Source organism: Topomyia yanbarensis, chromosome 2, assembly GCF_030247195.1.
Source record: "Topomyia yanbarensis strain Yona2022 chromosome 2, ASM3024719v1, whole genome shotgun sequence".
NCBI lineage: Eukaryota > Metazoa > Arthropoda > Insecta > Diptera > Culicidae > Topomyia > Topomyia yanbarensis.
In genome coordinates, this window is record NC_080671.1 from 146763744 (window position 1) to 146778912 (window position 15169).

A 15169-nucleotide genomic window follows, 5' to 3' on the forward strand; every position below is an offset into this window, starting at 1 on the left:
ATGAAACGAAAGTTTGTCAGTATGTACATTAGAGCATGTTCAGGAGTGTTTCAATTTTAGATTTATAATTTTGACAGTTCTATAATATAAAACTCAAAATTTGAAAACTGAAACTTTCTGTTCCCAGCAACAGTTTTAGCGGGTGTTCTATTCAGTTTAAAATTCATGTCTCGCCATGTCCTCAGCGTTAGTGCATTCAAATTTATTTTTCCCCAGTCTATCGGTTCTAAGCTAGGGGCAGACAACTCTAGAAATGTATAACAAATTTGCATCAAATTAGAAAAAAATGCATTTAATTTCCATTTTTGCATCAACTTTGCACTCCCTCGCAGAAAATTTTGTTTAACAATCGTCCTACGCTGATTCACTTTGTTCGACGTTTTGTTGAATGGAGGGCTGATTTTTTTTGTAGGGTTTTGACGTCTTACACGCAGCGCAAAATACATTGCACCACAGATAACAGACGTTTAGGCTAGAACAAAATTTCTTCAAAAACCTGTGTAAACTTTCAAATTGATAAACGTTGGAAATCCGTGTTTCACTATTGCCATCTGCGCAACTGTTTGCTACACGTGTTTGACAGCTGCACTCTAACTGCATTGTATCGATCACTGCGCAATCTACAAACGTTTGTCAACCGTGTTTCAGACGTCTGATTTATTCGGAATTTCAGCAGCGGGTGTTTACACACGATTCAAATCGAGCCTAAACGTCTGTTATCTGTGATTGCACGTAACGCAAAATACATTACAAATTTCTATTTTAATGGAAAGAAATGCATTTAATTTAGCTGATTTTTAAAAATGCATCACAAGTGATCTGTCCCTAGGTTCTATAAGTGTCTGTGCTGAAAACTTTGCATGAATTTAAAACAGTTGTAAACGTGTTTTAAAATCAGCAACAAATAGAACGGCGTCGTATAACAGTTTTAAATTTTGAAACAAAACTGTTCGAAATAATAAAACAAAACGCTCTGCTGGGATGTGAATGTTTCAGTTCCATTTCAACTTTGAAACTCCTATATAAAATAAAACGCTCTTGAACATGCCCTTAAGATGTGTAGAATTTCGGGGAGTGATAATTTCAATTTGTTTACTTTTGCTAGTTACGTTGTTTCAATCATGCTTAAATTGACGATTCTATTGTGGTTTTTGTTTGAGGCGAAACTGAGTCAGTTCCTAACCCCAACTGCTGTCAAAATGTATGAACTGACAGCGGTTGGGGTTAGAACCTGACTCAATTTCAGGTTCAAGCGAAATCGCTATATGTTGAAAAGGCCGACTGAGACGTCCAAAAAATTGTTTCAAAATCGTTCAACACGGGTCCAACGATGGACATTTGTTGAACGGTTATTTGGACGTTGTACAAATCGGTCCAACGAACGTCCTTCATTGGACGGTTTTGAAAACAACCGTTCTTAAAGGGCGTCCACAGACAGCGCTAGTAGTACAGTGTTGCTGATTTCATTTTGTTCTGTCATAGTTGAAATATTTTCTGTAATCGGTGGTAAAAAAAAACGTTTAAACAACATATCACTTTGTTGATAATTCATTACGAAAACGAGGGAAAACTATCATTTTATAAGAGGTGAGTAAACATCTTGCGAAAATTGTGTAAAACGGTTATTTCTAATATTATTCGCCACATCCCGCTGAGAAGTCCAAAAAATGTTTCAAAATCGTTCAACACGGGTCCAACGATGCACGTCTGTTGAACGATTATTTGGACATCGTCCAACGAACCTCCTGCATTGGACAATTTTGAAACCAACCGGTCTGAGAGGGATGTACGGTTCCAAAATGTAGTTTATTGAGCAACGTAGCTGCCACCACATCATTTCCCGTTCCTCCAAAGTCAATCAAAGGCTTTAGATGGTGTAAATTCAAGGAATTCTCCGGATCACGAGAGAAAAGAATATATCGGGCTACTTGGGAAGTATCAGTAAGAAGTTGGTGTTTTAAGCAGCAAAACCCCATGGAGCACCTTTCTCTGGTTTTGGAATTCCCCATGCTTCTTTGGTGTCACTGCAAGACAGATATTCTATTTGTTCAGAACAAACTAAAATATGTGAGTAATGAAAAATCTGCATTCCATAGTATAACCACAGACTTACCAGACATGACACTCGAAGTCACCAATGTGTTGCAAAAATTTAACGGCTTTTTCAAACGTTAATTTATTATGTTCATTACTTTCCGTGTTCACAGCAAGAGGCGCGTAACCATATGACATTATTGACAAGAATACCTATTGACGCAAACAAAACCGTGATAAAAGCGTGTGTTACTACTAGAAATGGTTGTAGGGATGTCCACGTTTCCAACAGTAGAATAACGGTATTTCCTGTCATCAACAAAGTGAGCAACCCGCGGATAATATTCCGCGTTCGAAGCAAAGTTGTACAAAAAAGAAGAAAGCAGATTATTTATACTATTGAAAGTTTATATAATGAAATTTATTAGCAGTAATTTAGGGAACCAGCATTTAAGATTTATTTATGCTATCTGAAAGGTAATTAGTTTTGAATTTAAACTTGTCGAAATGTTTTCCTTTTATTTTAACGGTGAAGGAGTTCTAACAGTGTAACAAAACTTTCGGGATTAGAACAGGCCGATAAAATGAACAGTCCCTCAAAGAGAGAATGCAAGAAACGGACTCAGAGAGTGAGAGTAGGCATGAATAATATATATTGTTCGAATATATGAAATATAAGTCAGTGCTGATTATACTGTGAACTAGTAAGGTTTGTCTCCTGTATTTAGTTTGAACCGAAACTAAACCCGTTATAGAACTGTTTTTTTGGTTTCACAAATATTTTTCTGCGTGAAGCAACTGTACGCAATGAATAATATTGCTCCTGTAGCATTCGTAAATTTATGGCAGAAATCGGATAAATTTAAAAGTATTACTGTTGGCTACCATAATTGTTTATTGTAATTACATATTCGACCGTTGATTGTTTAGTCAGTATAGACTAATTTTGACAATAATTCACTATACCTAATCGTATTCGTCTTTTTATTTTCGACTGGATAAACACCTATTAACCTCATAAAATTATTTCGTGCATAACTCAAATTGAAAACTAGAATTCAGTTACATTATTAGAACACAATTTCATATTCGCCCGCACTCAATCTTAATTGTATGATGAAGATAAGTGCTAATATAATTGAATAATTGAATAAACGAAAATTTCCATCTATCTATTTATCATATAAATTCAATCATATTACTAAAAATTATATTCCTTTCTGCACAAGACAACCTGAGTATAAAACTATATACAAGGGAAATAATGGGAAAAACTAAAAAAACCAATGCGATGGAAATATTACGAGAACTGTTCTGTCTATAATCGAAAATCAGTCTCATGTAATAGTGGAATTCCATAGAACATGGGACTGACTTGAGATTATGGGCAGTATATTAAATGCACACTTTGATTTGTAGCCAATGATGAGCGTAGTACAATATAGCTAGGAAGAACAATATGAATAGTATTTTTTAAATTTTATTCGTAAACTTTTCAATTGACGAGGAAATAATTAACCTAAATTCACTTTCAAATAATTTAAAATTTTCGTTCTGGTGCTGATTCCGAAAATTTCGATTGCTTTCTTGAAATCAGTTAAGATTTCCGCTGATGTCTGATCCAAACTGAACTCACCCTCACATTTCGATTCGATCACAAGTAGATCCATCAAGTAGAAACAGGCAACAACGTATTCAGGGCTCATTTTGCCGAAGCGATTTTCACGTATATGTATAAACTCTTGTGCCAATTTCTTTAACGCTTTCAGACACCTTTCATCCAACCCGGAAAACGGTAAATACTGAATAAAAATCATATGAGCAAGTGTAATCTTTGTTTCGTGAAATTCCGATAAAACTAATGAACATTTTTTGTATGCATTTATGGCATCTTCGAAGTCTTCGTAACAACCTTAAACAGAAAAAGGGGTAAAATAGCATTTTTGAAAATGTTACCATTTTTGTTAAATCTCATACTTTCCTGCTCATTGGACATCCCACTTGCAATCAGTTGGAAGCAAGAGCAATCGATGATTCGTCTACACAGGGGACATTTTATATCTTTTTCGAAAGGATCAACGTTCTGTTTCACCAAAAAATATTTGGAACATTTGGAGAAAGGGCATTTGAAGTGTTCGTACCTCTCCTAGAAAAAAATATTTCTCGATTAATGTGCATCCCTCATCACAGTTTTTCTTAACTTACATATTCATCATCTTTGCCAGAAACACAACGGACACATTTACATTCGAAACAATACTGCTGCTTTAGTGCGGAATTACGATCTTCCTTGTTCATCAATTTGCAGTTCGGTCCATAGCAATTGAAAATCTCACCTCCTGGTTCTATATCTCGCGTTGCATAGACTGTCAGCATATTCTTATTGAAAGAGTTTCGGATATTCGGTTCACAAGAGTGGTTAAACATACTTATTTGCGGAAATATCCCGGTAAATACACGCGTGCTTTCGTAGTATCTATGCAAAAATCCTGCTCTAATGTTAAAACTATCCGTCTCTAAGCAGTTGTTCTCGGAAGCAGTTATTCCACGCAACTCACTGATTGCATGTCCATTACACACCAATTGTCCAATATGTCGAAAAATAACACTTCCGACATATATTATCCAGTTATCCTTCGACATGATACTGGATTTTTCTCCCAACGTTTTGAAAAAATCGGTAAACTCACTCAAATATAATGAAAGCATGTAGGCAGTCTAGGAGTAAGAGTAAAAAACGTTAAGCCCAATAAAAAATACAAATAGTTTCGAAAATTCTCACCAACGAATATTGGACCATATCGGACAGCGCTAACTTGTCGAAATTCGTCACTAACCTGAGAACCTTTCCGTAGTGATAGCTCTCATGTTGTGCTTCAGCTGTATCGAGAACATCGCTGAACAACACCTCTGGTGTGCATTCGTCTGATGTGCTAAGTTTCTGCATGCTACTCTGGAATCCATCAAGAAAACTACGAATCCCTAAATGTGCAATACCTATAAGATACCACAAATGTTTTTCATAGCCAGGGCACTCGTATTGATGCACAGGAATGTGTTTTTGACGACATACTATGCTACAATAGCATGCTCTTCCGCAGGTTGCACAACTAATTAAAAATAAGTCAGATTAGAAGAATATTACAAACAATTTAAATACAATTAAGCAACACAAAACCTACGGAAATGGAATGATATTAACATCACCGCAGTACTGGCAATCAAAGGGAGGAAGCTCAGAGCGACCTCTAGGATCATATACTGGAACAAATGAAGCAGCCTTTTCCTGCACAATAGGAGAGTTCTGCTTAATATCTTCTTTTGCAACCATGTACCTTCCGAAATCATCAGATGTTTTCCTATTGAAACGTTCGATTAGTCAACAACACATTCCAATTTAAAGAATGATTCATTTATAGGGTTTTCATTAATTTCAAATAAAACGCATGAATCCAATCCCAAACCCAGGATAATCTAGCATTCCGCCGGGTTGTTGCATATATAGAAAATAGTCGAGTGTGAACAAACCAAAAATAAACGTCAAAATGTCTGTTTTTGCTAACAGCGGAAACCAGAAAACTTTCGCCGCTACATTCCCAGGTAATCAATACGTATACTACATGTGCCTTAACGGCGAACTAATATAAGCTTTTAAGTCGATTAAATGCTATTCAAAACTCGATTTTGGCAAATTATACTATACATTCTACTGATGTGCCATGAAAATGCTATTTTACTGCTGTTATGCATTCAGAATGCTGCATACTAGCAAGAAGTTTTTGAATAGTTTTTTTTAATACTGATTGACAACAGTTATGCAAAAAAATGCTAATATACTGCAAGAAGCATCTGAAATACAAATTATATGCTACTTTACTGCATACCTGTTACCTGGGTTGGTCGCATATATGGTCGGTGTTAAGTCAGACCGAACTAAGTGACATTGTATTGATTTCGAGAAAAACGAGTTTAAAGTTTGCATCGCAGCAGAGATACCAGATACTTTTTTTTAAATGTCTGCAATAATAATTTTAAAAATCTGGGAGAATAAAACATGCCAGGAAAACTATTCTTGACCAAAAATGAGTTATTGATGATGTGTTATATTAAATGAAAATAGTGCATTTATAGCCCAAACTAAGTAGAGAGATATAGCTTATGGAGGAAAAAGCTAAAGTAGATTTGAAACTAGTGTAACCAAAAGCCTTTACTATCAAAAATCTGTAAATATATGCAACCAAACAAATATCTGCGTCATCGAAAAAATCTGCAGCTAAAATTAAGTCTACGAATTTGTAGGCATGTCTGCAAATCTGGCATCTCTGCATCGCAGCGTCCTTTACGTTATAATTTAAAATTAATTATAACCATAACTCTTGCTCATTGTCACATATTTCAAATCTGGTAAAAGTCTAATGTAGTAGAAGAAATTCTGTATCGAGTGCTGTTGATGAAGCAAATTCAAATCTTGCAAATGAAAATGCAGCAAGAAAAAAAGAGTAGGCGTTGCGTAACAGCAACGGAAAAAAATTTCATTAACAACTAGAACTAGAATTGTACAACACGTAATTAAAAAAAAACGATTTGTAAAACGTGATTCTGCAGTGAATTTGTGAATCTTCCGAATTCCAAAGAACATTGGTCCTTCTCCCCAGCGGCAGGCAGGTGAGTCCCGGTGTCCGTTGCAGCTGGTTCAAACTGACTGAACTAACATTGGTCCTTCGAAAACCAACTACCAGCATATATGGACATAGATTTGCGTCGAAGCAAGAGATTTACCGCAGGTACAGTTCCGACACGTTTTGATACCTACTACGTCGATATACCTAGTCTGAAAAGCGGGAAAATGTTACGTACACCTCCATTGAACTTTAATACCCGTTAACCTCTAACTGATCCTAATGAAGATAAACGAGTAAACAGAAGTGTCGGTTCTGTCAACGTCGATCACCGCTCGCAAAAATCAGTGTCTTCTAAAGGCAGTACTTGTAGCCAAATCAAAGCTTTAGAATTAAGTAACCAGCTAGAAGAAGAAGAACTTAGAGCACCATTAGAACAAGTGAGGATAGAAGCAGAGTTGCAACTAAAAGCGTTGCAAATCGAGAAAGACTTAAAGCTAAAGCGAGAACAGGAGAAAGCCCAGTTTTTAAAGAAGAACGTGAAATGCTCATTTTAGAACTAAAATCGAACTCTGATGGGTCGAATATCTGTAGTTCATCGAGTCGAGTGCATGATTGGGTAAAAAGTGCATCGAGTGAAAAATAGGACGCAACCATCCAACACCACGACTTTTTAAACACAGCATAGGAATCGAAATCACAGCCTCCTACAACAGCGAATTGAATATCTTTAATTCGAATCCACAACGTGAAAGGCAAAGACCTAATATGCCGAATTGGAACCGGCAACGTGGATTGAATTGAAACCCAGCAAGCGATCCTGCACCTACTTCTAGTGTTACTCCAGAGATGACCGAGGTGCCTTCAAAGCTCTACAAAATCGACATCCACTATACCGGTGTGCACCAATCGAAAAGCATAAAATTTACATTTAATGTATTTTCTCGTTCATACTATATGTTATCGCTACAGCTGAAACCTGGATAATCCAACCAGCGACAATCGTTTTTCCTCTTGTTTAGTGCAAATCCACTATGTCGGAAATAGTGCGCTGTATAGCGCATCATTTTCCAGTTTTCAACTGCAACCAGAATATTTGCAGTCTATTGTTAGAGTAGCGTGTATTGGTTGACGAGCGAAATTAACTGTGATTATTTACATTAAGGTAAGGCAAGCGCTGTCAGTTCGTTGTCCGTGCTAAAATGTTCTCCATGGAATGAAATTTCACGCGCTTTGATTGAAATTAAGAACAAAAAACTGTTACTTAATCTACTTACTCTTCAATCTGTGGCAAAACTAGTACCGCATCAGTAGTATCCGGCGGCACTTCTGATATAGCTATGAGTCCTGCCAGCTGTTGTAGTCTTTTATCTATGAATATACTCATATTAAAATTATCGAAGAAATGTTTAAACTAGTAACACCTACATCTTTCATCTTCAAAAGTGGCCAGGTCCCGTTCGTCCGAAATTTTCCCAATTTCTTCCAAGGCTCTCTCCAGTCCCTCTCGATCGCGTATCTGAAGAGCGCATTCTGCTTGACGGAAAAGTACCCGAAGCTGGTTTTCTTCTGGATAGGCACCCTCCAGTGCCAGCTGGCAGTCTTCGTAAGCCTCACGGAATCGTTTCAAACTCATCAGCACAATAGCACGGTTAGCATGAGCCATGGCCAATGCAGTTGAATTGCGGGGCGCCGCAAAAATGGCCTTACTGTATGCCTCCAGTGCCACATGGGGGCCCTTCCTCCCGCGAAAAATCTCATTTCCGTTTTCGCGATACAGATGAGATTTTTCCTCATCATTACCGCGAACGGAGGGAAGCTTTTTCAACCAGGATCGGCATGCTTTTCTTCAAAAGGATAGATAAGAAGTTAACGGTTAGCATCAGCTTTTTCATTACTTTGGAAATGGATGGATCGGCAAATTCTTTAGTATTTAAGATTGGGTCATGAAATAAATAAAATGCTTCGTTTTTTACATACAGCGATAGAGCTCAACATTCTAAATGTAACTATATATGTCCAACACTTAAAACTTCAGGATTTTTTATTGATTTTCCATGAAAATGTAAACATGGACATTGACACAATCGGTTTTACTTGATAATAGATTTAGCCACATGGGTTAACATCTTTGACCGTTAACACAGCAAAAGGATAGGGGTGATTTAATGCAAATCTGTGATTCCATTACAATGTGATGAAATCATTTTTTATCAGTATACGTACAAACAAGTGAAAAAAGTTCGATTATATATTTGATAATAGTCAGCTGCATCGGATAAGACCAAAACGCATTATGGCTTAATAACTCAATTGGTTTTATCTGACAGTCCATCTTAATGATCCAAACAAAACATACTTAACTTAGTCACAATAGACAATAGCGAAACTGTGAAGAATGTATGACATCCTACTTAATCGTTCTAAAAACATTCTTTAAAAAGTGTCATACAGTCGTGATTTGTTTGTTGGGCCACTGGAAAAATTGGTTCGTTAGTTGGAACGACTGATAAATGTCGAAACTTAGTAAAAATGGCATGTTAGCAGCTCAAATGCGTATGTTCTTATTTCTAAATGTTGTTAGTTTGTCACAGCACGTAAACAAATTTTGGCGTAGGTAGTCACTGATAACAGACATCTAGGCTAGAACAAAATTTCTTAAAGAACCAGTGTAAACTTTCAAATTGATAAACGTTAAAAATCCGCGTTTCAGTATTGCCATCTACGCAATTGTTTGCTACACGTGTTTGACAACTGCACTCCAACTGCATTGCGTCGATCACGTTTGCCAAACGTGTTTCAGAGTCTGGTTTCTTCAAAATTTCAGTAGCGGGTATATATATACGTTTTAAATCTAGCCTACACGTCTGTCATCCGTGGTAGTTTTAGCACGAGTGCATTTTATTTTCCAAAAAGTGCCATTTGACTAGCGTGGCTTTCTAGGAGGCTCCCATTTAGGTATATCCTAGGTATAGCCCAGCAAAGCTCAGCCGGAAACGAGTCGGCATTCTGGCTGGTTCTAGTTAGTATTCCGACTCCAGTAACAAAACCGATTCTAAGTATACACTGACAAAATACGCAATATTGGATCTATTCATTTCACACATTTTTTTGCAATTTGTATCGACACATAAAAATTATGACACACATAAAGATCACGTAAAAACTATTGAAATTCGTGTGGCGTGCATCAAAATTGTAATAGTTTGCACCATAGAAATGTGTTTTATAGCAGATTTCACATCAAATGTATGTGTGAAATTTATTACAATTTATATTTTAGCACTTTTTTGCATATGCAAAACATGTGAGTGGAATACATAAAATATAAGTTTGGATTTTTCGCAGTGTGCAAACCCCACTGGAACCCAGGTAAGCTCAGTATTCCAACTCCAGTGACACAACCGATTCTAGTGCAACTCGGTTGTGTCACTGGAGCCGGAATGCGAACTGGAACCAGCCGGAATTCCAGTTCATTTCCGGCTGAACTTTACTGGGAAAGTTTAATCAATTATGACGTTTACCAACCAGCATAGCACATTGCCCCAGTTTACTGCCGTGTGTATAAACACAACCCTATTCATATATTTATCAATCATGTTTTTACATCTGTAATGTTATCTGTGCCACAGGCTCTCGAGCATAAAAAAATGAACGGTATTCGGTTCGGATCCAACTCGACCTTACCTAACTTCGGGAATAGTTTGTAATTTACGAATGGTTTCGACTTCTCCGCAATATTTCTGGATAACACTGGTTAGGTTGTAAACCCGGACAATCTTTGCCACCATCAAATCCCATCCATTTTCCATTATCAACACTATTTTCAATGCAAATACACACGGAGCAACACTGCGCAAACTAAATACTCGAGAATAATCATAACAATCTTGTGTCGTGAGCTGTCATTGTACGGTCAAGTCAAACCAAACTACTGGGCATTCCCTCGTTTGTATGCCAAGTGAGTGGTTAACCGTAAACAGTATGACTATACAATGTAAGCAGAGCTTCCAGACGAAATTTTTTATAATCTGTATTGTCCAAAGAAGAATACTCGACAAACATATGATTACGGCTTAAATGCCAACTGTCGAAATTCTCTTTAAAGGGAAATTCCGGACAAACCGCCCGTATAAATAAATACCATTCCAGAAATCTTCGGAACCATTTCCAAACCATTTGTATAATGCTCACCATATTGGGAATACTACTGATATATTTCACCATTATAATTGAACTGTTATACTACCATACCCATTTTAGTTACCATTTCCAATACCTTCCGTGTATCCTATATTGGAGATTTGTATACTACATTGTCCTTTGGCGTCAGAGGTTAGTATTGCTCTGGTGGGCTTTGTTATTCGTATATCTGTTTACCCTGCTCACAAAAATCTGTAGTTTAAGATGGTCAAAAATTCTCGTCTTACAATATTACGGAGATAGCTCAATTGGATAAAGTGTCAGTCCACTTAGTGTCGACGAAGCATTCTTCAGCAAATGGCGAGAGCAAAATAATATTTCATCAATCGATAGAATTGAAATGTAAAGGGGAAGAATTTTTTTTCTCCAGCTAGTATTTTATCCATCGCTAGACTTAAAATATGCATGCCACCATAATCTGTATGGTTCTTGAATGGTATGTTGTCAAAATGTATACGGAAAACAGCACATTTTGGTATGGTGACTGTTCTTAACAACCCGTTGTTTGTACGGTCGAGTATGGAAAAACGACACTGGTTATGTTCGATATTATACTAGGCAATGGTTAATCTATTGTTGAACGAACCATATTGAAAATGGTTTTGAAATGATTGATGCAATTGTTGGCATATGGTATACATTTATGCGGGCGTTACTGCAGTAACGGTTCACAGTACTAAATGCAAGAGAAAACTTTTCTCTTTTGTTTACTACCAACATCTGTGACTGGCACTCGCGTTTTATAATATTATGTATTTGTAGTATTGAATCAATTCAATTCAATGCTTTCAAGAATTAAACACGAACACTAACACAAATAAACAGAACTTCAATTTAAATTGGAAAACTTTACAATTTTGTTTATATATTTCAACAAAAAAATGCGATTCGGTTTAACAATTTATTGGAGATATTACCACTGTTAGAAAAAAAAATAATATAAGTGAAAGTCCGACAAATAAATTTTTCATTGAGTTTTTTTATATAATCTAAATTTATTTTGTTTTTTTTAGGAATCTATTACCCGGATAGAATTTTACAATAGCATTTACCCTACAAACAATCATAAAACAATAAATATTATAGTTATTACTGTTTCAACATTGTTCGATGCCAAGTTCTCACAGAAGATTTACAATAAAATGTCATGTAACAATACATTTCACTGTTCAGCAAAAAACTGATACAGTGCCTTCACATTAAATTTTACTGTTTTCGAGAAAAAAATGCATGGAGAAAAGTTGAGTTTTTTATTGTTAAGATACATAACCACCCCCCTTTTTCACTGTAAAAATCTATTTTACATTGAAATTTACTGTAAAAACGTTAAAGTTTATTGTTTTTGTATTGTAGCATAACACTAAAACTTACTGTAAATTATTGTAAAATTACTGTACTGTCACAGTGAAAATCATGGTTTTGTTACTGTACATTTCTATTCGGGTATGCATCATGATACAGGTCTGTATTTGCGCTTGGAAATCTGAATGTTAAAGACCTGTATAATCGGCAACTCTGGCTGCCAGTCTGTCACCTGCTGATTTTGGTTAAACACAGTGTTTTTGTACACTGGAATTTGCTGCGAATGCGGCGTTTACGCATCGAAAAATCAATTAAATATCAGGACCTAATCGGCAGGTAGTAATTATTTTTTTTAATTTGAATAATATTTCTTCATATATGTATTGTTACAGACTCATCCGCAGGAATTAACGTGTATTAAGAGATCTAATACCACCCAAAGAAGATGGCTTTCAATTTTTCGGCCTTCAGCTATATTGTAGCCTTAATAATCGACGCATTTCTAATATTTTTCTCTATATTCCATGTGATTGCATTCGATGAGCTAAAAACCGACTATAAAAATCCCGTTGACCAGTGTGACTCTTTAAATCCGGTGAGTATTTCTAAGTTACAGTCCTCGTCTAATGTTGGAAATCTGATGGTATCTTTTTCTTCAACAGTTAGTTATTCCGGAATATACACTGCATCTCCTGTTTAATCTTCTGTTCTTGTTTGCTGGGGAATGGTTCTCCCTGGCCATGAACATTCCTCTGATAGCGTATCATATATGGCGGTAAGATTTGGAAATGATAAATTTTTTTAACTTACTACAGATAAAATTAGAACAAATGTTTACTAAACCACTAGACTGCTCGTAATCCCATTATTGTATTCCTTATTCAAACTCGTTATATGCATAACTGTCCCATATGATAAGAGATTCTCTATATATACGAGTCAATTATGCGCGGAGCGTCAGTATAGATGTAACGGATAATCGCTTAATCAGTGCTAATTTTGTCAATTTAATTTATTGTCAACTATTGTACATGGTAACCTGTTGTTATATTAACATTGATTCAAAACAAGGAAAAATTGTTATCAAAAATTTTGCAAAGAATTTTTAATTATTTTTCATTGCTGAATACAGTTACAAAAACCGTCCTGTCATGACTAGACCTGGTTTATATGACGCGACGAGTATCATGAATGGTGACAATCTCGCAAAATGTCAACGAGAAGGCTGGATCAAACTGGCAGTTTATTTGCTGTCCTTTTTCTACTACCTGTATGGGTATGTAATACGTTATCTCACGTTTACTTTCATCATTTATTTATGCGAATATTTTCAGCATGATCTATTCTCTCATATCAACGTAAATAGTTGGAAAAACAAACTGTTACAAAAACACAACACTCTCCGAACAACAACTCGACAAGTCAATCAAAAGTTATCGCAAATTATGTATAGAACAAACAATGCTAACATAAAAGTTTTACTGGATGCACACAGCCACAAAACCGACCAATGATAAACTTCACCTCGGATCCATCCTAGTCTTAGTGAAACTATTGTGGTAAGACCTACAGTTATCTTTGTATTTCATTGTTTGTTTTGTGAATTCGGTTGCTTTATCTCCTTGGTATTACTATTAACTTTTATTTATTGAAAATTGCCATCATTTCATTAAATTTATAACAGCATCATTTCGTTATTTGTTGATCCTTCGATTTTCAGATTACTGCTTTAATTATAAGTAGAATGTATAGAAATGCTATAAATGAAACGTGAAATAAACTAATAACTGGTACATGAACGTATTACTTACTAGCGACTAGACTAAGAATGACACATGGAGAAGGCCCTTAAGATACGATTTATTTTCATTATGGTTCTATTGTCAACCTTATCCGTCTGATCATGTGAGTCAAAGTAAAGTTACTATATCGCCATTCGCCACTGATACAGAACGCTTATAATATAATATAATATAATATAAGATATTATCTTACATTCCAGCGGTGTCAATCGGGGAACGAGTCATATTATGCCGTTTTTGCTTGGACCCGGGGCTAGGTCGGGTTCTGACCCCATCCGCTGTCAGTTCATACATTTTAACGGCCGTTGAAGTTGGAGTCTGACTCAGTTTCGTTTCGCAAAGTTAGTGTATCCGTCATACAAATAAAGCTAAACATTTGAAATTATTTCATATTCACTTCATAAATAAAATCGAGTTTTCTGTTGTAGCTTCGGTTTTTTTACAACCCATGGAAAAAAATCTCGAGGCTATTTCAAGATTTTCTGTGCTATTTTTCTATCAGTAAAAATTATTTGACAATATACCGCCTCAGTTTATTGAAATTTGAGTTCTCATACATTCGACCTTATTCTGCGCAGCATGTGACGTAGAACGACTAAACTTAGGACTGGTGGTATCCAACGGGGAAAAACGATCGGAAATGGTGAGTGAAGCTAAGCAATCATGTGAAGAAAATTCCCCCCAGAAGCGAGACTCGAACTCGCAATGTTTGAGACTCCGGCCCAATGCACTAACCCTTATGAGGGTTAGTGCATTGGGCCGGAGTCTCAAAGTTTGCGATTTCGAGTCTCGCCTCTGGGGGGAATTTTCTTTCACATGATTGCTTAGCTTCACTCACCATTTCTGATCGTTTTTCCCCGTTGGATACCACCAGTCCTAAATAAGGTATTGGCAATTAAGTCAAAAGACAAAAAATTTGAGTTATTAGACTAAACTTACTTTAAGTGACTTTTCTCACCCGATTCTGAGAGTCGACTCGGGTGAGGTGAGATTCCCCATTGCGGTTAAATAAGCGTCTCACGTCAACCGAAGTGACTCTTTTTTTTAAACACATTTATTACACTAACATAATTTACATGAATTACATTCGACTCTATACAATACACTTACTAGACACAATTTAAAACAAATTCTAATTCATGAGTAGTATGCCATATTGAGCGAATAATTTTAGTAATCTAATATTCATGGTCAATGAGTTATTTTTGA

At 36.1% G+C, this 15169-nt stretch overlaps 2 protein-coding genes across 3 annotated transcripts; one reads left to right on the plus strand and one right to left on the minus strand.

Moving 5' to 3' along the window:
- Positions 1-2911: 2911 nt before the first annotated feature.
- Positions 2912-10563, minus strand: LOC131681660 (SET and MYND domain-containing protein 4). Of its 2 annotated transcripts, none has more exons than XM_058962599.1 (8): positions 10341-10563; positions 8082-8500; positions 7931-8024; positions 5217-5393; positions 4817-5144; positions 4240-4752; positions 4012-4180; positions 2912-3946 (listed from the first exon to the last, which is right to left on the minus strand). In XM_058962599.1, exons 1-8 carry the CDS (start codon positions 10463-10465, stop codon positions 3549-3551), a joined length of 2223 nt encoding a protein of 740 aa, XP_058818582.1. In that variant the 5' UTR covers positions 10466-10563; the 3' UTR covers positions 2912-3548. The 2 variants fall into 2 exon arrangements, with proteins under 2 accessions (XP_058818582.1, XP_058818584.1); XM_058962601.1 differs by having other exon boundaries at positions 8082-8495; positions 10341-10438.
- A 1772-nt stretch (positions 10564-12335) lies between these two features.
- On the plus strand, positions 12336-13872 carry LOC131681662 (protein cornichon). Its single transcript, XM_058962602.1, has 5 exons — positions 12336-12494; positions 12551-12753; positions 12821-12933; positions 13291-13434; positions 13493-13872. Exons 2-5 carry the CDS (start codon positions 12604-12606, stop codon positions 13518-13520), a joined length of 435 nt encoding a protein of 144 aa, XP_058818585.1. The 5' UTR covers positions 12336-12494; positions 12551-12603; the 3' UTR covers positions 13521-13872.
- Positions 13873-15169: the final 1297 nt, after the last annotated feature.